Raw genomic sequence first — 26,202 nt, 5'->3', positions numbered from 1 at the left:
CAAATGTTCAAAATGAAAACATATGCCGACTAGCTCAGGAAACAGTCTTTGATAAAGGTGACTGGGTCCTGATCAAATAGAAAGGAAAGAGGAAAACAGACACCTTGTTCACTGTTGATCCTCTGAGGATGGTGACCTGCTAAGGACACATGGTGATGGCCCATAATCTAAGGCAGTCCATCACGCAGGACTTGTCACATTTTAAGCACCTACCTCAATGTTCGTCAGCTCCTACAATTATGAATGAGGCGGCCCTGCCTACCAGTCCGGATCAAGCATCAGAACTGGTTTCCTCTGTGCACAACCATAGTGCATCTCAACTAGCTCATACCACGCGATTTGGCTGACTAGTGCAAGCAACTCAATGACTTTTTGAAGAAATATAATGTAACTGTCATTTATTCTTGGGACTGTGCACTAGGACCCTTGTGGTTCTAAGCAAACTCAATAGAGGAATTATGTAACTTGCTTGGAGGTGTTAAGGTGTGGTTATTAATGGTTACAATGTCATCAGAGTGCAGTGCAGTGTATGATCGTATCCTGAGGAATATAGACGTCTGTTACAGACCTATGTGTAGCGTGGTCATTTACAGGCTCCTGGACTAGAGCAGGCGCTCCAATGTGCATCATTGGTATGGGCTATGTTTAATTCATGAGTAGGCTATGGGTCACATGCATCACTCCATAATGTGTGTAAGTAGTAGACAGGCTGTGTGGTCGCTGTTGCTTACTTGAGCTACATTGTGTTGCTGTTGTGTGCCTGGTCTTTATTTTCCATAATATGTTTAAGTCATGGCAGGCTGTGTGTAGCCGCATGCTTTGCACTGTGGTTTGTTTTGAGTGTGTGTGGTTGTGGTGGAGGTCTGCTTGTTCTTGTCGGAAAAATAGAGGTGTGTTTTGTCCTATCTTGTACTCTGTGCATCTAGTGTGTGCTGTTTGTGTCTATGGTTTCTGTGAGTTATTGAAGAATGCTGGTGTTGAGTGGATTCTACCAGCCAGATGAAAGAGCTCATAAAGTCCAGGGCTAAGTTGATGTCAGACTGCTCCTGGTGGGATTATTACATGTGATGTACTTTAAATGAAAAACTTAAACCTACATCTCTGTGTGTACTTATGTTTACCTTAACAGATTTGCCCTTAGGTGAATAAGCTAATTCTGTGTTGCTCTAACTGCAGCTGCCGTACTAGCATCAAGTGAAGTTCCTTGAAGTGGGGAACCGTTACTTTGTGTCATTTCCTGGAAATCTGCCAACACTCAAGTGAAAACTTTCAGAAATCATCCCTGTATCCTGGCACATGTTATAGGCAGGAACCAGGGGTCGCAAGTGGTAAAGGGACTCCAGAACTTCAGTTTTTAGAACTAGGTTTTGAAGATGGCTCTAGTGATAGAAGTACACTGTACAACTGGATGCAGGAGCAATCAGCTTCACGTTCTTCTTTCTTTTATCCTCAAAGGCAGCTAAGGGTTTACTAAAAGCAAATGTTTGCAAAAATCTCCCACCCAAGTGGCAGAGTGCTGTGAAGACAAACCTGAGGTGGCTTCCTCTGAGGAGGCTATTCCTTTGGGTACCGTTTCCTAGCTTTGGTCCTGATATGCCCGCAGAACGATTATTCGTAGATTTTACCCACACAGTATTTTGCCATGACAGATCTGAAGAGTAGGTGCCTGGGCTACTTCCCCTGCTTTTTGCACACATACTAAGGTTTTTTACCACCTGTCTATGAAACATCGTTTTATTACAATCTATAAAAGAAGATTGCGAGAAACGGTTATAAAAGAGAAACACAACTTACCAATCAATTTTAAGGTGTAGCCTTCTTCAGGTTACCTTTGGCCTACCTCAATGCTGGTATGCTGATGCCAATTGGCAGGCTCCAAATCAGTTGGATAAATAGTGACAGCAAAATGCATTTATACAGGCGTAGGTTTGTGCGTGCCTAGCAATGGTTTCAAGGAGCCTATGGGAGGACTGTGCATGCTCTATCAACCCTTTCAAGATACGAATTGGATAATGACTTTCCAATCTTTATGAGAAAACAGGTATGAGAAAGAGTGTATTCACTTTGTGACTTGATGTCTGCTTTCTAACTTACACAGAAAGACAGAAATGTATATATGGTTGCAGCATTTTATCTCCATTTTCATTTTCCAGGTTTGAACAGTCTGATCTCCTTACTTGGCACCTCATCAGATCTCAGAGCGTTCCTGAACTGTGTTTCATCACTTCTTCAGTCTTTTGTATTCCAGGTAGGACATTAGAAACATGTATTCGATGAATTTTCGAAAACGCCAATAGCTTGGGAAACTGTGACTTGATGGGGCTAAACTGGTAGGCACAGTATTAACTCTGCTGTGCAGGATATCCCAGTTTGTGTTTTTCAGTATAAAAAGTTCCTTGGTTGGCATCGTCCTGTTCACTGGCATTACCCTTTCTGGACTGATTGACAAAGTAATCTCCATTTGCCACTGTCACCTTTATCTCCTACTCTGCATCATCTTATTAATTTCTGCAAATTGTGGCCACCAATCAGTAGTGCCCTCATAGAGTTATACTAAGAGTAACAGACTCCCATTTTGACTGCCCAAGTACTGAATTGCACATGTAAAGGCACCCAGAATGATGCTAACTTATTAACATGGAATTAAACATCTTGAGTTCATAATATCAAACTGGGAAAGTCCCAGTGTTACCAGGCCTGATGTGGGCCACCTTCAAGGAACTCAACCATGTAGCCGTAAATAGCCTTCAAGACTGAGTTTGCATCCCACAGTCCACTCTGTTTATTAAACAAAAATGTCCATGTACAGAGAGATCATGCTGCTTTGCTGGTGGAAATAGACGCTGTACCAATGGACGTCCAGCTCTTAAAGACACCCACCGAAGTGTCTGTGGCAGGATGCACCAAGGGGTATTTTGCTTTCTGTAGTCAGCCATCTTGGCTTGACTAACATAACCTAATTCGTCAGGTTTTGATGTGATCTGTAAAGCAAAAATTGCACTTGTGTAGTTTTGGGGTACCTATTCAGTAGCCAGATTCTTTCACGGAGGTAGAGCGGAGCAAGTTTTGATTAAAAAACCCTAAAATACAAACATAATATGAAACACTAATGCTACCCTTTGTACATTTGGCCAGTTCTCTGTACATTATCTTCACAATAGTTTCCACGCTATCTTGTCTCTTTAACAAGCTAGATCACTCGCTCGCTACACAAAGATTTAGGACAGGGTGGCGTAAACGGGCAGATGGGTACCGCAAATGTCACAGCACGGAGTCTTTCTGCCTGTAGGTGGCGCTCTCTGAGTTAGCCTCCTCCAATCTATTTATTAAGCACGGTCAAAGGGCAGAAGCTAGATTTTTTAAAGAACTAACAGAAACTAATTTCCCTCCTTTTTTCAAAAGTATGGTGTGTTGTAAACATATGGGAAAGATTGTGATTAAAACCTGGAGAACTAAGAATGCAACCCAGAAAGTTTTATATAGAAAAAACCGTGTTATGTATTTCAGCAGCAATTTACATCTGTTCTTGGAATAAATGTACTTACGTTCTTTAAAGCTAATCAGTCAATTTATCTTACTTAGATTGGAACGTTTACTTACAGCTCGCAATGTGTTTTTTTCAAAATAATGTTCTGGAACAGCCGAGCAAGAATAAAGATGATTTTAAGAAATTGGCTGCCAGTTTCCAGCTGAGATGGAATTTCCTGCTAACCTCGGTCAGCAAAGCCATGACACTTTTCCACGCGGACAGCTTTGGTGAGTGACTGATGGGCGTTCACAGACCCTTGTTTTTTAGGTTTATAGGAATAATTGATATTGTATAGTCAAAAGGGCTTAAGGAAGTACTTATGTTTAATGTGTTATACTCCTGCATTGATATTATGTGGTTTCCCAATCAGGTGCTTGTTTGCTGCGGTTGGATAACATGTGCAAGAAGGTTGGGAATGCATGTTCTCAGACATACACATAGTCATATGACATGGGGTCTTCTGTTTTCAAGAATTAGGTGCTCTGCCACACATTGGAACGACTGCAAAATACTTCTCAAAACTGTAGAAGACGGCGTTATCCAGTATTGGATCTTTCATAAATTCACATGCTTGAATCATCCCCGTCTCGAAGTGGGAGTCCTACGGTACATGAAAAGCAATAATCAACAAACACATTTTTTTCCCTATAGGCTATAATGGTAACCTAAATCACTCATATAGCCTATCTAAGTCCTTTTGTGAAAAGGACCCAAACCTGGCTGCTGGCCAATCAGTCACCAGCACCCTCTAGAACACTCTCCAGAGTGGCTCTTTCCCTCAGATTTTCTACCGCACGTTGTGTGAAGGGAGTCTCCCTGAGCTCTGCTCAGTTTTTTCTACTTCTTCATAAGATTTTCTCTCAAAAGACCTCTGGAGGATGTCAGATTCTTCTAGAAAAGGCCTTTTCCGCCCTTTTAAGACCTGTGGAAAGAAAAAGCTCCATGTGGATGATCCACATAAAGACTGCTTATACTGCCTGTATCCAGAACACCAGGTGAAAGACTGAAAGATATGCCGTACTTTCTCTACAAAAACCCTCAGGGACCGTGAGGGTAGACACTTAACATGGTTACAGGCAAAATCCTGTACTTCAGATGAGGAGAGTGAGTTAGAAAGGCCACATAAAAGGTCCAAATCTGAGGACCTGGGTCAGGCTGAAAGATCCAGAAAGCGGCAAAAAATGCATCATAAGGAAGGTGCAAAAGGCTTACAGGGCTCAATTTCATCTGAGCCATCCTCTCCTCGCTGAAAAAAGGAGTCGTCTCATCGTTCTCCTTCGTCTGAGCCTTCTACCTCTAGAAAGGTATCTATCAAAATCAAGTCGACGACGACACCACCGTCGACGACAGTGACGACGGTGTTCACATTTACCGTCGGCGACTACTACGTTGACGTCCGTGGTAAAGGCTCCTATTACTTCTATTAAACCACCGTCGACGACCCATGGGAACAGTCCAGCCCGACCCCTTTATCATCCAAGCTAGATTGAATCCAGTGGCTCAATGAGCAAGGGACCCACGTCTGGGCAAGACTGATTTGCATATGGCTGGGTCTAAACTGGGGTGGCATGGTGAGCAAAAGAACGATGGATTAAACCCAGATCTGTGACTGGGGGTGAATGTTTGATTGGTTCCGCATTCCGTCCATCATTTGTGTTTTGCTTTGCTTTTGCCACCATAAGTGCGCCGGGTATGCCCAGACGTGGGTCCTGGGCTCACTATGCCACTGGATTCAAGCTAGCCTGGCTGATGAAGGGTGAAACCCTGAAACCGGTCCCAGGATGCTTGTTTCCGGTCCACCATAGCTCGGTGGATTGCATCCACAATTCAGTTTTGCCACACAAAAGCAGGAAAACCGTTGACTAAGCGCCCGAGAGAGCACTCCACGAGAGCAGCCTCCACACTGGCTGCTCTGTTCCAGGGTATTGCTCTGGATCAAATATGTCAGGCTGCGACGTGGAAGACTACCCACTCCTTTACGCAGCACTACTGTTTGGAGTCGTCACAAAGAACTGACTCTCTAGTTGGACAGGCTGTCTTACGTCATCTCTTTCACTAAGGTGAGATCTTTCCTTTATTATGTAGAGACAATTCTATATGCAACAATATATATATATATATATATATATATATATATATATATATATATATATAATATATATATATATATATATATATATATATATATATATATATATATATATATACTTGCTATGCAATATCATTTCAGATTCTGATATATATATATATGTCTATATTTATATTCATATATATGTGTATTTCTTTATATTCATAATACAAGATTTATAAGCATGTTATTTGGTAATTTGTTTTAGAAGATTTCAATGCTCGCACCCACTATCCACGGTGGGCATGGCGTTTACTAAAGAGTACTGCTGTCTATTCAGATTCAAGCATGTGAATTTATGAAAGATCCAATACTGGATAAGAAAACAAGTTACTTACCTGTCACTACAGTTATCCAGTATTGGTATCTTTCATAAGTTCACATGCGACCCACCCTCCTCCCCTTAGACGCTCGCATTTCCTTCTCAGGTCATGGTCTTCAATCTTGTGCTAGAAAATCTGAGGGAAAGAGCCTCTCTGGAGAGTGTTCTAGAGGGTGCTGGTGCCGGATTGGCCATCAGCCTGGTTTGGGTCCTTTTAAAAAAAGGACTTAGATAGGCTATATGAGTGATTTTGGTTACCATTATAGCCTATAGGGAAAAAAAAATGTTTGTTGATTATTGCTTTTCATGTACCGTGGGACTCCCACTTCGACAACGGGGATGATTCAAGCATGTGAATTTATAAGAGATACCAATACTGGATAACTGTAGTTACAGATAAGTAACTTGTTTTCTTTTCCATGACTAGTTGAGTTAATGCACACGACCTAAGAGCAGAACACTCTTGTGGGACTACACCACATAGAGCTCTTCATATACCCTCTCCACACCGGGGCAAGGCAATCTCCACATCTGGGCTCCACAGCAGAGGCTTAATCAGCCATTTCACTGCACTGTCCTATTTGCCTCTTCTTCAGGGCCTTGTGGTATCAGAATATTAAATCAGCCCTCCTTCCTCTGTGGATGCATGCCTGGCGACCAGGCCTTAACTCTTGTCACTCTAGAGTATGGGGAGGTTATGTGATGGAGAAGAGCCTGGTTCTTCTTGTAGGAACCAGCACTATAAATCTTAGTGTAGCAGATTTGGTGGTATATACCTAGGAGTGCAGCTAGTAGTTAAAAACAAGGAGGGTGCATTTATGCCAGACAGATACTCCTTCTGGGTGCCATTTCTATTTAGGGAGGAAGGTAGTTAAAAAGGGGAGGATCCAAAATCAAGGAGCGACGGCCTGCACAGCAAGAAAACCCAGAAGAATCTAGGTTCTACCAAAATTCCAGTACATAACATAGTCTTCATTTCAAAGAATACATAGAAAGAAGTACATGCATGAGGAAGCATCTGCAACTGCGGAGTCCAACCTTTCAGCCAGCCTCCCACAACACTCTTAGGGAACTATACCAGTTTCTAACCCAACCTCTCTCACAGAAGTATGTAGCACCACAATTCTGGAGAGTAAGGATAAATAACAAATTCTTACTTTGTGGGGTAGGAGATCTCCAACACCTATTTCATATCCATGTACTGACAGGGGTACCACCATGAAAAAGCTGGCAGAGAACAAGGTTGTAATCAGCAGTGCGGCGCTGGTTCAGGCTGTGAGGATCAGAGATCCTGGTGTGGGTGGCGGTAGGTTAGCGGGTCTGCCCGCCAACCTCGTAATGTGGTGGTCGGACCGCCACAGTTGCAGCGGTCCAACTGCCACCGCGAGGCTGGCTGTCTTTTGACCACCAGCCTCGTAGTAAGGCCCTTAGATAAGGATGACAGATCACTGACATAATAACAATCACAGAAATATCATGACACAGAAATATCGTTTAAAAAAAACACTGATGACAAAAATATTGTTTCCCTATAATTCTATTTTTTTAAATATATTTTATTAGCATTTGATATTGTTAGAAATGGGATTTCTGTTGGCAATCAGTTTGCACTCTGTCAAAGCAGAAACCCTCACTATAGTCAGGGCAATGGAGATAAACACTTAGATGACCCCTGCTCACCCCCTTGGTAGTTTGGCACAAGCTGTCAGAGTTATCTCAAAGGCAATGGGTAAAGTATTTCTACCAACAAACACAGTAATACAATGAAGACACTACAAAATTGACACCACACCAGTTTAGAAAAATAGGCAATATTTATCTAAATAAAAAAAGACCAAAATGACAACAATCCAACATACACAAGTCAAGTTATGAATTTCTAAAGTAAAAAGAGTCTTACTCTATAGAAAACAAGGGAAACGTTGTTTTTACACAAAGTACCTGTTTGGTGTAAAAAATAAAACAGCCTGGACGAGCGTGCCTCGAAAAAGTCAGCAATGTGTTGTTTTCTCTCTCGCAAGTGAAGCCGTGCATCGTTTTCGAGACAGGGCACCTCAGGTCCGCGCAGGTTTTTATTGATTTTGACGCTCAGCAATGATGTGTGAGAAATCCAGCCACACAGTGATGGAAAACCACGCTGTGTGGCATTTGCGTCATTTTCACAGCCGAGTTGCAGGTGCTGCATCCAAATTTTCCCCATACGGCTTCCTGTGCGTGGATTTCAGTCCTTGTTCTACCAGCTTCACCTCTCAAGGGTCGAGCCCTTGGAGGTCCTTCACAAGCAAGAATATATCACAAAGTACAGTCTTTGTCCTCTTTCAGGCAGAAGCAGTAACTGTGGGCTAACCCAGCAAAGCACAGTCACAGGCAAAGGGGCAGTACTCCTCCTCCAGCTCTTCAGCTCTTCTCCTTGGCAGACATTGCTTTTGGTTCCAGAAGTAATCTGAAAATCTGGGGTTTTGGGTCCACTACTTATACCCCGTTCTGCCTTTGAAGTAGGCAAACTTTAAAGGAAAGTCTGTGTTGTTCACAAGCTTCTGCCTTGCCCATGCCTGGCTCCAGACTCACACCAGGGGGTTGGAGACAGCATTGTGTGAGGGCAGGCACAGCCCATTCAGGTGTAAGTGACCACTTCTCCCTCCACTCTAGCTCAGATGGCCCATTAGGTTGCGCAGGCTACACCCCAGCACCTTTTGAGTAACAGTCTAGCGGAGAGTCACAAACAGCCCAACTGTCAGTCTGACCCAGACAGGGAATACACACGCAGGCTGTGTCACAGAATGGTTTAAGCAAGAAAATGCCCACTTTCTAAAAGTGGCATTTTTAAACTGACAATCTAAAAACCAACTTTATCAAAAGATGTATTTTTAAATTATGAGTTCAGAGCTCCCTAATTCCATATTTCTATCTGCTCCCAAAGGGAAACTGCACTTAAAAGTTATTTACAGGCAGCCCCCATGTTAACCTATGAGAGAGATAGGCCGTGCAACAGTGAAAAACGCATTTGGCAGTATTTCACTGTTAGGACATGTAAAACACATCAGTACATATCTCACCTGTAAAATACACTACACCCTGCCCACGGGGCTACCTAGGGTCTACCTTAGGGGTGCCTTACAAGTATAAAAAGGGAAGGTTTGGGCCTGGCAAGTGGGTACACTTGCCAGGTCGAATTGGCAGAGCAAGACTACACACACAGACACTGCCGTGGCAGGTCTGAGACATGTTTAGAGGGCTACTCATGTGGGTGGCACAACCAGTGCTGCAGGCCCACTAGTAGCATTTGATTTACAAGCCCTGGGCACCTCTAGTGCCCTTTACTAGAGACTTGCTAGTAAATCAAATGTACCAGTCATGGAAGAGCCAATTATAAATACATTTTACACAAAGAGCACTTGCACTTTAGCACTGGGCAGCAGTGGTAAAATGTCCAGAGTAACAAAACTAGCAAAAACAGAGTCCAGCACACAGTCAAAACATGGGAAGTAGATGCAAAAAAAGACAGGGGAGGCTACACCAAGGATGCCAGGTCTAACAGGCATCAATAAAACAATTATAAGGTTATTCAAGTCATTCCTCCATAGTGTCCATACAGTATCATATTGAGACGAATTGGAGAGCAACATTGTTCGAAAATAAATGTACTTACAAAATCGTTTCCCAAGCACTACAGGGTATATTCCTAACTGAATCTTAAGTCTTCCTGACCACTTTAACTCCCTCTAGAGCTTATATGCGCAGTCCTTTGTGCGTGCACTCTGTATCCTCCTCCATGCCCAATTTCGAGGCAGTCTCCATACAAAGCAGGAACCAGGTATTCCAAATGATGCCGTGTCAGGAGTAAAGCATATGGGAAGATCTAGGGGAGTAACAAAATCCAACATCCCTCAACTGGGGGACCCAAAGAATATAAGGTAACCAAATGAAATAAAGAGTATAACTGATGTGTCTCATGGATGCAGCCTTCTGGCAGCAGGGGGTGCAGGCCAGGGAGGGGAGCAGGTCTCAGTATGTGTCAGGTGCATGTGTATGTCAAGTGGCTTTTTCAGAATACAAGCCTGATTTAGATCTTGGCGGAGGGGAATACTCCATCACAAACGTGACAGATATCCCATCCACCGTATTATGATCCCATTATATCCTTTGGAGATCGTAATACGGTGCACGGGATAGCTGTTACATTTGTGCCGGAGTATTCCACGGAGTGAAAAGTAGTAGAGTCTGGGAATAATAGATATACTATTTCCACTCCACTCTGTGCAACAGAAGAGGAAGCATTGAACTCCGGAGGGGTAACATTTACTATTACCACTCCAGTCCCTGCAACAGTAAGGAAAGCATCAGAATACAGAAGGGTAAATTCAATATTCCCACTCCAATCTGTTCAACAGAAGGGAAAGTGTTGCAATTTGGTGGGGTAAAATTTACTTTTCATACTCTAGTCTGTGCAACATTAGGGAAAGCGTTGGACTTTGAAGAGGTGAAATTTACTATTCCCACTCCAGTCTGTGCAGCAGTAGGGACATTCTTGTAATTCGGAGGAGTAAAATTTAGTATTCTCACTCCAATCTGTGCAATAGTAGGGAAATGTTAAAATTCAGAGGGGTAAAATTCACTATTCGCACTCCAATATGTGCAACAGTAGGGAAAGCGTTGCACCTCGGAGGGGTAAATTGTACTATTCCCACTCCAGTCTATGCAACAGTAGAGAAACTGTTGGATTTCGGAGGGATAAAATTAACTATTCCCACTCTAGTCTGTGCAACAATAGAGAAAGTGTTGGAATTTTAAGAGTGAAACATTTACTATTCCAACTCCAGTCTGTGCAACAGTAGCAAAAGCGTTAGACTTCGGAGGGGTACAATTTACACTCCGTTCTGTGCAACAGTAGGGAAAGCGTTGGAATTTGGGGGGTAAAAGTTACTATTCCCACTCCAGTCTGTTCTACGGTAGTGAAAGCGTTGGAAACCAGAAGGGTAAAATGTAGTATTCCCATTCCAGTCTATGCAACAGTAGCGAAAGTGTTGGACTTCGAAGTGGTTAAATTTACTATTCCCACGCCAGTCTGTGCAACAGCAGAGAAAGTACTTCACTTCAAACACACAATATATTTTAATAAACCTATTATTTGACCACAAATATACAACTCCTATTAGAAAAATTGTATATATAAAATTAAAAAGCAATTAAACAATTTACATGATTGTAACAAACTAACTGTAATAATTATGAATTTAAAAATCTTATTAATTCATTATTTAATTAAGTTCTCATGCTATTCTCCCACGACCCTAGCAGTCCACGCTTTAAATATAACTAAAATAAATAATAACATAATTAATAACCAATTAAATTATTAATAATGAATGAATAATTCATTGTTAATAGCTGTTCCTTAAATAACTTCCCAACCAATGTTCCAACAAACACAACAGCCCTCACCTAAAATATAACTAAAAAAATAAAATAATTACACAATTGAAATAATCGATAATCAATACATAATTGATAAATAAATAAATAATTGTAAATTAATTATCATTTGTTAACTTCCCACCCAATACCCCTACAAACCCAACAACCCACAGCTAATATATAATTTTAAAATATATATTACACAAGTTACATAATCAACAATCAATAAAATAGGTAATAATAAATTAATAATTAATTCCCACCCTATACCCATACAGACCTAAAAACCTGCACCTAATATATAGCTTAAATAATATAATAACTAAACAATTTTCATAATTATTACTCAAATGAATAATTTTTAATACATTAATAATTATTAATTAATTATTACCTAACTACCCACCCTATACCTCTACAAACCCAGCAACCCACACCTAATATATAACTAAAAACTGCACAATTTACATAATACTCAATTAAATAATTAATGATAAATTAATAATTAATTATAGTTAATTAACTTCCCACACCCTGTACCCCTACAAACCTCACAACCTGCAACAACACTGTAAATTACTTTTAAAAACTGAATTAAAAATTATAAGTCACTTAAAATTACAGACTACATCTAAAATGTTGTCAAAAATTACATAAACAATATTTAACAGATAAAATGAATATATCAACAAACAACATAAATATAATTAAAAACAATATTTTTACAACTATAGTATAGAAAATTATATTTACATCACTGATAATCTTGAAAACAATATTACTTACCTGAAAAATCAATATTCTTGTGTCAGGAGAAGAGCACCTGGGGAGTTATACAAGAAGAGGGACTGGACGATATACCCTGCTGTGTGCTAATTGGGACAAAGGGTCCTATTGAAAACACTGCTTTGCCCTTCTGCACCCTGGATGTCAAACTTGCGACCAGGGGTTACAGGCATACCTTTGTTTTGTCTCTACGAGGCTGCAAAATAGTGCTCCGCTCTGCTGTGGAAATAAAAGAAGAAGGAGGAGAGCCGCTTAGGGGGGTGTGGCCTGAATTCAGGGGACCGCAGCATAAGGAGGACGCCGAGGAGGAAGAGGATGCTTCCAGGAGGAGAGAGGAGGACTCAGCATTCGAGGGAAGAGAGCAAGAGAACACAGGACAGATTGGAGTGATCGTCCAGACGACAGGTCCTGAAGTATCTCAGCTTCGTACAGCCTCAAGAAGAAGGAACAAAAACAGCCTTGGGTCAGAGCCGTGGCAGAAGTCGGACCACCATCCGGGTGAGCTGTCCTGCCACGTCTCAGGAATGACGTGGCTATCCCAGGTGCATAGAAGGCTCTGGGGACACCAAGTGGGAAGAAACAATGGGGAGGGGGCAGGTCATGGCACCAAGACACATAACCGTTATGTGTTGAGAGAACTAATCAGATAAATGGTCTCTTCAGGACGATATTGTAGGGTGGTTCCACCAGTATATCACCTTGAACTGAGCACATCTAACATTCCCTCTCTAAATCAGATATAGAGGAGAGAATTACTTTTCTTTATTCTGTATACTTTCATTAACCTCAGTTTATAGCTCGTTGTGGTGGAACGAGGAACAAAACCCACACAAGAGAATGCTTGCATGACTAGTAATAAAAACAGGAGAATCACCAGATTAAGAGTGATATTCAAAAATACTTACCTGATGTATTTCCTTCTCCCGAGGGGCACGGTGCAGAGATGGTGGTCTAAAGAAAACCAGACCCTGGAACAGAGAAGAAAGGAAGTGTTACCACAAGTTATCTATGGACACATACATCATATCCTCAATAAAATGTAGTGTACCCAATCAAAGAGTTGAGGAGTAGGACTTAAAACCTCCCCCCCTTACATCTTGTTAACAATATTTCCGCCTCACAATATTTTTGTATCACATTATTTTTTTCCAATATTTCTGTATCTCGATATTTAAAACTCAATAATTTGTCCAAACACCAGGATGACTCCAAGGAAGTTGTGACAGGCTACTTATTTCACTCTGTTTTGCCCTCTGGGTGATGTTTAATCTGGAGATGCAGGATACATTTGAGAATGGTAACAATAATGCCATCTTTCATTCTTCCTTTCTGGTCTTTGTCACTAAAGGCAGCTGAAAAAAAAACGGTGTGCAACAGATATAGCACACGCTTCTGTGGGCTCTAGCTGTCTAAAGCCCCACCTGATACCAGTGCTAGGACTTGCACTTCCTGAAATGATACTCGGCGATACTAAGCGTTTATCGGTGAATGTGGAACCGAATATTCGGACTCCAGTTCTTTGAGAAATCCACTTGGGCTCTGAACATACTCGAGGGCTATATGCTTTGATTATAGTAGATTGCGACGTACGGCCTTGAAAAAGTCAAGGGGAATATACTCCCCACGACGAAACACGTGTTGGCTGTTCTTCGTGGCTGTTGTTCTTTTCCCTTTATTTTGAATGATGGATTCCTTATGCTGCCTTTCGCCATATTAAAGACGGACTGACTGTGTTTACTGGATCATTGTTTCCTATCTATTATGTATTGTTGAATTGTGTATTTCTAAAAATGCAATGGCTAGTTTATTGCTAGAGAGTGCCTAGGTCCTTTCACTTATAATTTGCTATATCTGTGTTTTCACAGATTTTGGAGGAAGGGAAGAATCCTCTAGGGCCGGGAGCACCTATGCTTATATTATAGGGGACAGTTCGGAGCGCTTCCTTTTTTTCCCCTTGAAATGTTCTTCCCAATGTCTGTGCATCTCCCTTACCCTGACTAGAGTGAGGGTCCCCAACTGGACAGGGTGTAAACTGACTGCCAACTAGAGACCCCATTTCTAACACCAACTTTTCATTTCCTATAAATAAATAAAAATCCCTCCTGAAACCATTGGTGGTCAAAAATACCAAGATTGTTCACTGGATGCTGGGGATAGCCACCATATGCGAGGTGAAGGATCTCCACCATATGTTAACAATGGTCTCAAGGTGCTGGAGCTGGGCCCCATATTCCAGGAACGACCACCAAAAGCCTTGGATGATCAGAAGGTGCAAGGGACAACATCCTATGGCTGAGGCAGTGACCATGCGCTTGGATGGTTACCAGACACCCGAGGTTGCTCACTTGTCAAGAAGGACTACTCAATGTCAGGGATGTCTTTTCATTAATAGGTATAGCTGCCATATGTCATGAGTGGTTACAAGATGCTAGGCATGACCAGCATATGTCAGGAATGATACCTGGATGTCAGAGATAATCACTTAATATAGTCTTAATCACTAGATACCTGGAGTTTTAAATATATGCCAGGGGTAGACACAAGATGCCATGGAATCTTGCTGTATGCCAGGAATAGTCACATTATGCCCGTTCAGGGATGTTCATCTTATGTCAAGAGATGGGCAAAACACACCATGGATCGCAGCATAGGATCTTGATGGCCATCAGATGCTAGGGACTGTCACCAAATGCATGTGGGTCGCTTCTGCTTACCTGAAATGATTATTTGATGCCAGGAATTGTCACCGTATGGCCAGGGATGACCACAAGATCTCATCACGGCTACAATTGGTAAAGGATGGCCACCAGAAGCTAATAGTGCTCAGGAGAAGTTAGATATAGACAAAATATGTCACAAATGTTTCAAGGTGCTGAAGATGGCTACCCTGTCAAACGTTGGTAATCACATGCCTTGGATGGCCACTTGATGCAAGGAACAGATAGTTGGTGCCAAGAATGGTTGCTATATGGAAGGCAAAGTCACCATATTCCAGTGATGGTTACGAGATATTGGAGATCTGCAAAGTTCCAGAATAAAAGAGAGCTGAAACTACACCACTTACACCAATTAGGTAAGAATATAACAATTTTTAATTTTTTGTAAATGAATCACATTATTGTATTCTGTCTAACTTGTCTGTTGTTCTGCTGCCTCATGTGGGTTCACCGCTGCCAATTACACACAATGTTAAGACGTTGACGTCTGGCTTGTAAAATATATAATATACAGTGAAGGGTAAAATGATTTGTCATTTGAGTAGTTACGTGGATGAGCAGAGGATGATTAGAAACCCAGCGGTCTGTATTCTTGTCTTTCTTATGTAAGTCTGTATCATCAAATCAACAACCAGCTGCATTCCCTTGGAGTAAAATACAAGCACAGTTAGCGCACACCCTGTGTGTGTACTCACCCATGCTCTCAGAAATTATGAAGACAAGTTGGTTCTAATAATTGATTTAATTAATCAATCTATAGCGCTTTTCCGTGTTGTACCCACCATTCTTTATTTTAATAGGGAGTACTGTGAAAGCACACCATACGCCTATGGGTAAATCAGTCCTTACCACTTTAAGCTGTGCATAGCATAGTTCCTTTTTACATTGCAATTATCACGGTATATCCAACACATTTTTGGATTACTACCATTGCTCGTGCGAGTAGTGCCCCCACAATTGTCCCCATTTTTTAAATTCAAGTAATGTTATGCAATAATGTTTCGCCTCAAAATACACTGTGTGCATTTAGCTAAATCACTTGTGTCTTTAAGGGATATCCGAAAATTCAAATATGTGAAATGAGACCATTGCCCTTCATGACACAATTCCCTTAACACTTAGCATATCTACTATGGAGGAAGGGAACCCCCTTGTGATATAATCTTAATAGCTGCCGATGTGCTATACCCTGTAGATTACCATACATTCCTTTCCACTTCTGTTTCACAAGAATTAAAAGCGATGGGTCCTCCACTATATATAACTATAAGAATTACCCCAGATCAATCCTGATAAGTAGCTTCAGTCAGGGGCATAAATGCTGGTCCAGTCAGTCAGTCAAAAAGCTATGCCTATTAAGACCTTGGTCTTTAACACAATCTTACATAGCTTCTATCTAAAAATGACATATAATATAATAAATACACAGAAATCATTACCTTAATATTCATTAACATTGTATCTGATTGTTTATTTCATTATTATTCTCAATACAATTACCCTGTCTAAAAAAGACACAAACACAATCTTATAATGAAATATGCCTCGCTACTGGCCTTGAAATTAGTTAGATAAATCTCCTTTTAAAACCCCTTTTACTACTATCAAAACCCTTACAATTGAGCAAGTATCATCCAGATAGTTCATATCTATAAAAATATCAGATGCATGGATACGCTTTACAATTCTGTTCTTCAAAAGAATTGGTTTTAAAAATCTTTTACATGCTGATAAAAACCTTTGACAATCCAATAAAATATGTAAACAATCATACTTTGTATTCAGCCCACACGTACATTTTTCATTATCATCTGTGGTGACTGACTTTACAATCTTGTTTTTATAGCACAGATTTACTCTAGATCTAAATTTCAATATAGCTAGTCTAAGCAAGAGGTTACGTAATACATCAACAAATAGGAGCCCATCATCCATGACTTTCTCAGAAACTGTATAGATGATTTCCCACTTAGGTACTGCATATCCCGTTCCATAGGACAATTGTTCATCAACATGCGCAGCTCAGTCTTGGTAATATACATTTCTAGATTCCTGTTGCCTGGCTTTGTTAGTCTTCTACATATATCACCTAATGTCCTTCTAACCTCTTTTGCTCATCTCAATCCACTGTGTGCGACCTCGTTTTTACAGAGGATAGAGATTTTTTGATCTCCTTCCGCTCACCAATCTAGTCCAAAATCTTACTACCCCTGCATAAGCTAAGTAACTCTATGCAGAAAGCTGTGTTTCCATTCCTATGGTCTGCATCATAGCTGGGGGAGGTAAGGATAGTAATCTCTCTACACATTTCCCCTCCTCATCTAGTCTAATTTAGTCTAATTTACCAAGTAGCCACAGTAATTCTGCTCCATACTGGAATTGTGGACAGACTGTAGCGATATAGGCTGATAGAACTGGGCCTAAGGAGGGACAACCATATTCTCTATTAAACCTTTTTAACCCACTGTGAGAATGGGGTGTGGGCACTGGTCAAGCAACAGTCACAATCCCTTGCAGGGTGAACCACAAAGAGTCACTAAATTAACTGTGCCTAACCCATGGTAGCTTGGCACAAAAGGCGGTCAGGCTTAACTTAGGGGTGATGTGTAAAGTATTTATGCATCACACAAACAGCAATAAAGTGAAAAGTGAACACAATAAAAATCTCAAACCAATTTAGAAAAACAGAATACCTTTTAATAAATGATTTGAAACCAAAACGACAAAAATCCGTTTAGTTGAACCAGAGTTATGGATTTTTAAATTCTAAGGTGAAAAATAGTGCTTAAAAACAAAAAGTGCCAACTGTGGACATCTGGCCATGGTACACTGGGGCAAACTCAAAAGTTCAGGCCGACCGTGATGAAATGCTGTTCGAATACACAGAGTGGACTGGGCCCGGACAGTGCTTACCTTCAGACTTAGAAAAGTTTTGAAGAAAAAGTCTTTGAGAATGTCAAAGTTCAGGAGGGCAAAGCTGTTGGAGTGTCCAAGAAGGGAGCATCATTATCAGATAGCCGTGGAACAAAGCAGCAGTGAAGATTCTTACTTTCTGACTTAGTCATCGAGATGAAAGTCGAAAATCTCCAGTAGGACAAAGCAGAAAGCTATAGCCTGAAGACAGCTCCATTAAGTCACATACCCTTTTTGCAAAAGAGAGCTGAAATGGATTTGCTGCTGCAGAGAAGAACATAGCAGGAAAAGCTGCAAAGTCAATCTGACCGGCGATGCAACTCAGGCCGATAGGCAAGCAGGTTGGTCGCGGTCTCCTCCTGCTTCTCAAAGCTCTTCTTGGCCAAATTTTGTCTAAGTCCTCAGTTTTGGAAATTGGCCATCTGGGCACCTTTAGCACCACCACCGGTTCCAGGAGTGGATAAAGACTTCTTGCGGGTTCACAACTCTCTCAGGCTAGATCCAGGTGCTGGTTAAGGATGGTGGGAGCCTGTCATGTCCCTTAAGCTTTGAACAGGAGGCCAGCAAACTAGCTCTTGGAGTCACTTCTGGTAGTCCTGGGTGCAGATGTAGATGCAAGGCTCAACAGCAGGACTGGTCTCTGAGGGTTTAAGGCAGGTTCTGGGCAGCAAAGCAATCCTTCCAGGTACAGAAGTCAGGCAGAGTACACAGGGGGTTATAGCAGTAGTCAGTCCACTGAGAGTCCTTCTGCAGGTCCAGTAGTGAACTGAAGAGTGGGGCTGGTAGCCCTTTTTTAATACTCTGGTGCCCTGCTCCTAGAAGGTGGACGAAGTTTCCAGAATTGTTCTTTGAACTTACAGGAGTTTCCTGCTTTTCTTGCCCTGGCTCCTAACTGCCTACACTGACAATATAGGGGTGTTAGGCCTATTGTGTGGTGGCAGAGCTGAGCCTATTCAGATGCAAGTGGGGCTGTGCTCAGCTCCGTGCCACCGCCCAATCATGCCAGTGGAAATGGCACTCAGGCTGTGCCAATCCCACTATTGTGTGACTGTCTGGGGTAAATTCACAAAGGCTCAGCTGTTAGTTACATCCAGTCCTTTGACATAAGGCAGGCTGCAGGCACATATTGACTGTTATCTCAAAGGAGTGACCAACGGAATTTCTGAATTATTGGATTTATAACTTGAGGATTGTATCGGACTTTGTTCCAGTGTTTGGTTTCCCTCACTGAGGCCAGATACTCCCCTTGGACTACAGTCACTATCTGTTTCTGCTTCTGCTTGCCACTGGGTGGTTTAAGCAGCCTTTTGCTTTATATTACAGTGCTTTATGTATAAGATTTGTATATATTTAGATTTTATCTGGTGGGTTAGTTTGTTTAGTTAGTTTTTTAGTCGCACAGGTAATTCGTTGACACTATGATTTAATTAGTTTGATTACATTAAAAGAAATTAAGTTCCAGTGAGAAATTGTGGTTTTCGCTTGGATAGTTGTGTCTTTATTTTTTCCTTCTGGATTCCTCCTTTGTTGTATTACTTTTTGTCCCTGTTCCAGGGGGGTTATAGGGACGTCCCCTCCCTTTGCCTTTGGCACATAGGGCTAATGGCAGGAAAATGCCACCTTTCTAAAAGTGGTATTTTGAAACTTGGAAAGATACATTTGACTATACCATTAAAGAGGGTTTAGCATTACAATTTCATAGGTACCAAACATGCCATATATGCCTCCACTCATCTAGGAATTACAGTTTATTAAATGTAACAAGGAATCCCCAATGTTATACTATGGAAGGGGTAGGCCTAACAGTAGTGAAAAACACAGTTGGGAGTTCTTCACTACGAGGACATGTATAACATAAAAGTACATGTTCTACGTTTTAATTACACAGCACCCTACCCTGTGAGCTACCTAGAGCCTACCTTAGGAATGACTTATATGTAACAAAAGGGGAGTTTGAGGCTTGGCAAGGGGTTTTAAATGCAAGTTGACATGGCAGTGGGACACTGCATTCAGGCTATAATGGCAGGCCCACTAAGTAAGTGGGTGGCGCAATAAATGCTTGAGGCCCACTGATAGCATTTAATTTATAGGGTATATGGTACACCACTCTACAAGGGACCACAAGTAAATTAAATATGCCAATCAGGTATATGCCAATAAAACCATTCTTAATGGGAGTGCGCACAAGCACTTTAGTACTGGTCAGCAGTGGTAAACTGCACAGAGTCCTAAGGCCAGCAAGAGCAAAAATCCATCAAAAATAGGAGGAGGAATGCAAAACCTTCGGGGGTGGCCCTGTAGAGAGGGCCATTTCCAACGTCCATGCACTGAGGACACTGCTGTTGCTTTTAAAAGTTCAATATGTTCCTTACAATTCAATTTCTCTTCAAACCACATCCCTAAATATGTGTAATTTTTAACCACTTCTACTTTACTTTCTCACAGAGGCCAATTATAATTTGTATTACCTTTTGCCAATACAGGAGCTTTCATCTTATCCATATTACTGATAGCTTCTTCCTAATCCAATATTCATGAAATACCCCCAGTTTCCTTTGCAGACCTACTTTTGTCATGTCCATTATAACCAGATTGTCTGCAAATAAAAGACATGGGGCATGTGACAAGTTAATTCTTAGGCTTAAGCCGGTAGCCCTTTTTAAAGGTGTAGGTACATTTGCTTGAAATATGAAGAATAATAGGTGGGGTCAATACACATCCCTGCTTCAGACCGTTCCTAATTTTTATTTTCCTATATAGTGTACCTTCAGTGTCCACTATCACCCCTGCCAGTTTTGCGTATGTAATCTGTGGAGAATTAAAAGTAGGTTCCTTTTTTTTGCTACATACAGAATCATAATGTACATGCTTGTTCTCCTCACTGATAGCAATCTGTAACATTACGTGGTTAATAAACTCTTCCTGGAAAACATTCAGAAATCCTTTTAGATTTCTGACCACTGAATGGTTTCCCAGATTACTAGACATAAAACTTTTGGTGACAAAAAACAACCATACTAATGGTCACTTAGTTCCATTTAATTTGAACACTATGGGGGTCATTCTGACCCTGGCGGCCGGTGGCCGCCAGGGCCACCGACCACGGGAGCACCGCCAACAGGCTGGCGGTGCTCCCACGAGCATTCTGACCGCAGCGGTTCAGCCGCGGTCAGAAGCGGAAAGTCGGCGGTCTCCCGCCGACTTCCCACTGCTCGGGGGAATCCTCCATGGCTGCGGAGCACGCTCCGCAGCCATGGGGATTCTGACACCCCCTACCGCCATCCTGAGACCCGCCAGGAACAGGATGGCAGTAGGGGGTGCCGCGGGGCCCCTGGGGGCCCCTGCAGTGCCCATGCCAATGGCATGGGCACTGCAGGGGCCCCCGTAAGAGGGCCCCACTGTGTATTTCAGTGTCTGCAAACTGCACCCGTCGCACCCCTGCAACTACGCCGGCTCAATTCTGAGCCGGTGTCCTCGTTGCAGGGGCATTTCCTCTGGGCCGGCGGGCGCTCTTTTGGAGAGCGCCCGCCGGCCCAGAGGAAATGTCTGAATGGCCGCCGCGGTCTTTTGACCGCGGTGCGGTCATTTGGCGGCTCCCTCCAGGCGGGCGGCTCCCGCCGCCCGCCGGGCTCAGAATGAGCCCCTATATCTCTGGGTTGAATTAAGCATTTGCTAATACTGGCATGTAGGAAGCTGGCTCGCTATGTAGTTCACTAAAATGAAGTACGATGTGCAGCGAGTCCAGTGGAGCCCCAAAACCTTGCAGAGGCAGAAATAGATAGTGTAGGAGGCTGGCCTGGTTCTTAGTAGTATTCTAGCAGCTTAGGCTGATGGATGTGGCTATAGCAGAGCAGCTTAAGATGAAGTAGGAGACATGCAAACTTCATGCAATACCACTTATAGTTACACAGTACTTATACACAAGTAAAGACAATACTCAGTGTTACCAAAAATAAAGGTATTTATTTGGGTGACACAGTACCAAAAATATCTTAGAGACAATACTCCTTCTGGAGGTAAGTATTATACACAATTTATACACTAGACACCAACATTAGACAAGTAAATAGTCATAGAACAATGCAAACAGTAGGAAATCCTATAGAATGTAATGGGAGAAAATAGGTCTAGGGGCAACACAAGCCATATACTAAAAAAGTAGAATGTGAATCACGAATTCCCCCCTAGACAAGTGTAGTATGTGCAGAATTGCTGGGAGCGTAAGAATACAGTAAAGGTAAGTAAATTACCCCACCCAAGAGCCCGGAAAAGCAGGAGCTTTTGCAGCAGCCAACCAAGTATGCAAAAAACAACTGCTGGGATATTGGACCTGGAGACCTGCAAAGGAAGGGGACCAAGTCCAGAAGTCGGAAGAAGTTCCAGGAAGGACAGTAGCCCCTGCCAACCAAGAAGAGGGTGCAAAAGAAGAGTCCCTGGTTAGTTGAAGACTGAAGAAATGCACCCTAGAAAGATGCCAGCAGGTTCCTGCATGATGCAAAAGATGTCCCACGGTGTGAAGATCGTTGCAGACAAGATTTCGTGTTAGAAGGCGCCAACAAGCCTTGGCTACGGCAAAAATGCGTTTTCATCAAAATGGTGCTGGATGGACCCAGGAGGGACCTGGGGGCCTCCACTCTGTATGAGGAGGAAGAGGGGGCTCTCGGCACTTTAGAGAGCCCTCAGGATGCCAGCCAGCACCCCCAGAAGCTGCAGGATCCAGGTTCAAAGGAGGTGCAAAACGCAGTTGATGCAGCACAACAAAAGAAGGTCCCACGCTGCCGGAGAACAACTCAGCGAGTTGAGAGTCACAGGGTGGAGTGCTGGGGACCTGGGCCAGGCTGTGCACAAAGGAATTTTGCAAAGAATGCACAGAGGCATCAGGAGGTGAAAAAGACACAAAACACCTGGGTACTGTCGTTCTCTGGGAAGACAAGGTCTTACCTCCTCCAAATTGCATCAGCAGGACCTCAGGACAGTCTTTGTCAATGATGTCCACCTGTGTGTCCTTAGGAGCACACTCATCGCCGTGAGAGGAGTCCCAGGGTACCGGTCGTCACCTTGGAAGGTGCCTGCTTGGAGCAGGGGAGTGACTCAGTCACTCCACAGGAGATTTCTTCGGTCCTTCTGGTGCAAGATGAAGACAGAGAGTCCCCAGAGCATGCACACCATGAAAACTGTTGCAGTTGCTGACTTGGAGCTGAGGTTGCTGAAGAAAAGTGTCTCTTGTACACACTTTGTTGCAGTTATAGCATTTCTTGGAGCAGGCTGCAGATGATTCGAGGTCAGAGGATGCTGAAGTTGTTGCAGAGGATTCCTGAAGGAAACTTGCGTGCAGAATCTGAAGAGAACCCACAGGAGAGACCCTAAATAGCCCTGAGAGGGGGATTGGCTACTTTATCAGGTATGGACCTATCAGGAGGGGTCTCTGATGTCACCTGATGTCACCTGCTGGCACTGGCCAGTCAGAGCCGTTCAGAGTGCACCCACACCTTGCAAAGCAAGACGGCTGAAGTCTGGGACACACTGTAGGAGCTCTGGGCACCACCCCTAGGGTGGTGATGGACAGGGGAGTGGTAACTCCCCTTTCCTTTGTACAGTTTCCCACTAGAGCAGGGGAGAAAGGGTCCCTGAACCAGTGTAGACTAATGTATGCAAGGAGGGCACCATCTGTGCCGTTCCAAGCATTTCCAGAGGCTGGGGGAGGCTACCCTCCCCAGCCTGTAACACCTATTTCCAAAGGGAGAGGCTGTAACACCCTGCTCTCAGAGAAAATGCTTTGTTCTGCCTTTCTGGGACTGGGCTTCCCAGACCCCAGGAGGGCAGAACCCTGTCTGTGAGGTGGCGGCAGCTGTAGCAGCAGTGCAATCCTCCGAGAGCTGGTTTGGAAGTACAGGGGGTCCATGGTGGAGCCCCCAGGATGCATGGAATTGGCTCCCCAATACCAGATTTGGAATGGGGGTACAATTACGTGATCTTAGACATGTTACATAGCCATATTTGGAGTGACCATTGTGAAGCTACATATAGGTATTGACCTATATGTAGTGCATATGTGTAATGGCGTCCCCGCTCTCACAAAGTCCGGGGAAATGGCCCTGAACTATGTGGGGGCACCTTTGCTAGTGCAAGGGTGCCCTCACACTTAGTAACTTTGCACCTAACCTTCAGCAAGTGAAGGTTAGACATATAGGTGACTTATAAGTTACTTAAGTGCAGTGCAAATGGCTGTGAAATAGTGTGTGCACTATTTCACGCAGGCTGCAGTGGCAGTCCTGTGTAAGCGTTTGTCTGAGCTCCCTATGGGTGGCAAAAGAAATGCTGCAGCCCCTATGGATCTCCTGGAACCCCTATGCCCTGGGTACCTAGGTACAATATACTAGGGACTTATAAGGGGGGTCCAGTATGCCAATTGAAATTGGTAAATGTAGTTACTGGCCTACAGTGACAAATTTAAAAGCAGAGAGAGCATAAGCACTGAGGTTCTGATTAGCAGAGCCTCAGTGACACAGTTAGGCACTACACAGACATACACATTAGGCCACAAACTATGAGCACTGGGGTCCTGGCTAGCAGGATCCCAGTGAGACAGTCAAAACACAGTGACATATAGGTTTTTATCTATGAGCACTAGGGTCCTAGCTAGCAGGATCCCAGTGACACAGTAAAAACACACTCACAAACAGGCTAAACGTGGGGGTAACCATGCTAGAATGAAGCTACCTTCCTACACAGCCCCCACCCCCAAACGAAGGACAATTGAGATTTTACTGTCTAAGTAGTGATAAGTGGAGAGCAGATCTGCAATAGAGTGGTTACTCCCTTTATCATCCACTATATAGTTACTTCCCTGTAGGGATGTAAACCACCCTGTTTGGAGATTTTTACCTAACCAACAGTGTGAGTGTAAATTCTCAGAGTTCCTATTAGTATGTTTTAAAGTTGGGCAGTGGGATTGGTCCACTTGGCCTTTGTCAAATGCAGTAAATGGTAGACAGGGATGCTGTCTCAATAAAGCCATAGCTGGGCAAAAACGTTGTCCATATGGCTGTAAGAGAGAACAGGGTTGCTGTTTCTCTTGGGTTGGAGCAGGGCAGGGCTGCTGTCCTATAAGCTCCACACTAGGACAGGGCTGCTGTCCTAAGTGTTTAGAGGTAGTGCAGGGCTGCTGCACTAAAGTTTCTCTGGGATGGCTGGAGGGATGCTCCATAGTTACTAAAATGGTACAATTTTGCACATCTGACTTAGTAGTTCCACAGAGAGGTACTTTTACCTCTGGGAGTCCAGCTGTGGTAGCTGATGGCTCCATTGGTACAGGTTCCACCCCAGGAGAGGTTTCTCCCACCACAAGAATGGTATCCTTAGTGGCAGGGTGGGGAAGGGATACTTTGATACCCATCTTACCTGTTGGTGGAGAGGGATCCTGAGATTTCAGGCCTTTTTCTCTCCTTTGCTTTTTCATTTCACCAGGAATGAGAGGAAGCAATTCCTCAGGGATAGCCAGCATGGATGCATGGGTCCTAAACTGTACCTCAGCCCAACCTGAGGGCTCTAGGTCATTTCCTAAGAGATAATCTACAGGTAAGTTAGGTGATACCACCACCTGCTTAGGGCCAGTAATTCCACCCCAACAAAGTTGAACTGCAGCTAAGGGGAGATCCTGAGTGGAGTTATTGACATCAGTAACTTAGTACTTCTGTCCAAGGAGGTGTTGTGCAGGTGACACCAGGTTTTCAGTCACCAAAGTGATACTGGCACCTGTGTCCCTGTAGGCCTGGTTCTGATGGATACAACTACCTGTGGATTCCTCACCTCATGAATACTCCCATGGCGCCAGCATTCTACGGAAATCTTCTTACTAGTCTCTGCACGTCGACGAGGACGTCACTGTCTCGCACGCGACGCCGTCTGACGTCATACAGGCAATAAGAGGTCCTCGACGACGTGCGGACGTCAGTTCCCTTTTTTCCGTGCATTCGAAACGGTTATCTTCGAGGGAGCAACTGTTACTCTTGCGGTTACAGTGTATATCTTGCTGCGTACTCTTTCTCCGTGGAAATAATGTCGCAGAGAAAGTCTGGATTTAAGCCTTGTCGTGAGTGTGGAGGCAAGATGTCGGTGACGGATCCTCATTCCGATTGCCTTTGGTGTTTGAGCTCCGACCACGACGTCTCGACTTGTGATTCATGTCAGCACATGAATCCGAAGGCCCTTAAAGAACGTGAGGCGAAGCTGTTTATGGCCAAGTCAAAGGAGAAGCATCACAAGAAGTCTTCTCCAAAACATCGGCGTCATCGAGACTCCCGGCGCCGTAGAGAATCTCGGCGTCATTCAAGGGAGGCTCGTTCCAGGTCTCCGGATCGGCGCCGAAAGACATGGGAGGTCAGCCCCACGG

General features: G+C 43.2%; 1 protein-coding gene across 1 annotated transcript in view; it reads left to right on the top strand.

The window, feature by feature from the left end:
* RFX8 (regulatory factor X8) overlaps window positions 1–26,202 on the top strand; it is a 534,555-nt gene that overhangs the window by 380,195 nt on the left and 128,158 nt on the right. The window contains exons 8-9 of the mRNA XM_069203480.1: window positions 2,154–2,248; window positions 3,642–3,756. Coding sequence (XP_069059581.1) covers window positions 2,154–2,248; window positions 3,642–3,756 — 210 coding nt within the window. The remainder of the gene's footprint in view (window positions 1–2,153; window positions 2,249–3,641; window positions 3,757–26,202) is intronic.

This window comes from Pleurodeles waltl, chromosome 8 (assembly GCF_031143425.1).
Source record: "Pleurodeles waltl isolate 20211129_DDA chromosome 8, aPleWal1.hap1.20221129, whole genome shotgun sequence".
NCBI classification, from domain to species: domain Eukaryota; kingdom Metazoa; phylum Chordata; class Amphibia; order Caudata; family Salamandridae; genus Pleurodeles; species Pleurodeles waltl.
Note: the sequence above shows the minus strand (reverse complement) of the source record. Positions and strands in the feature narration are given on the sequence as shown.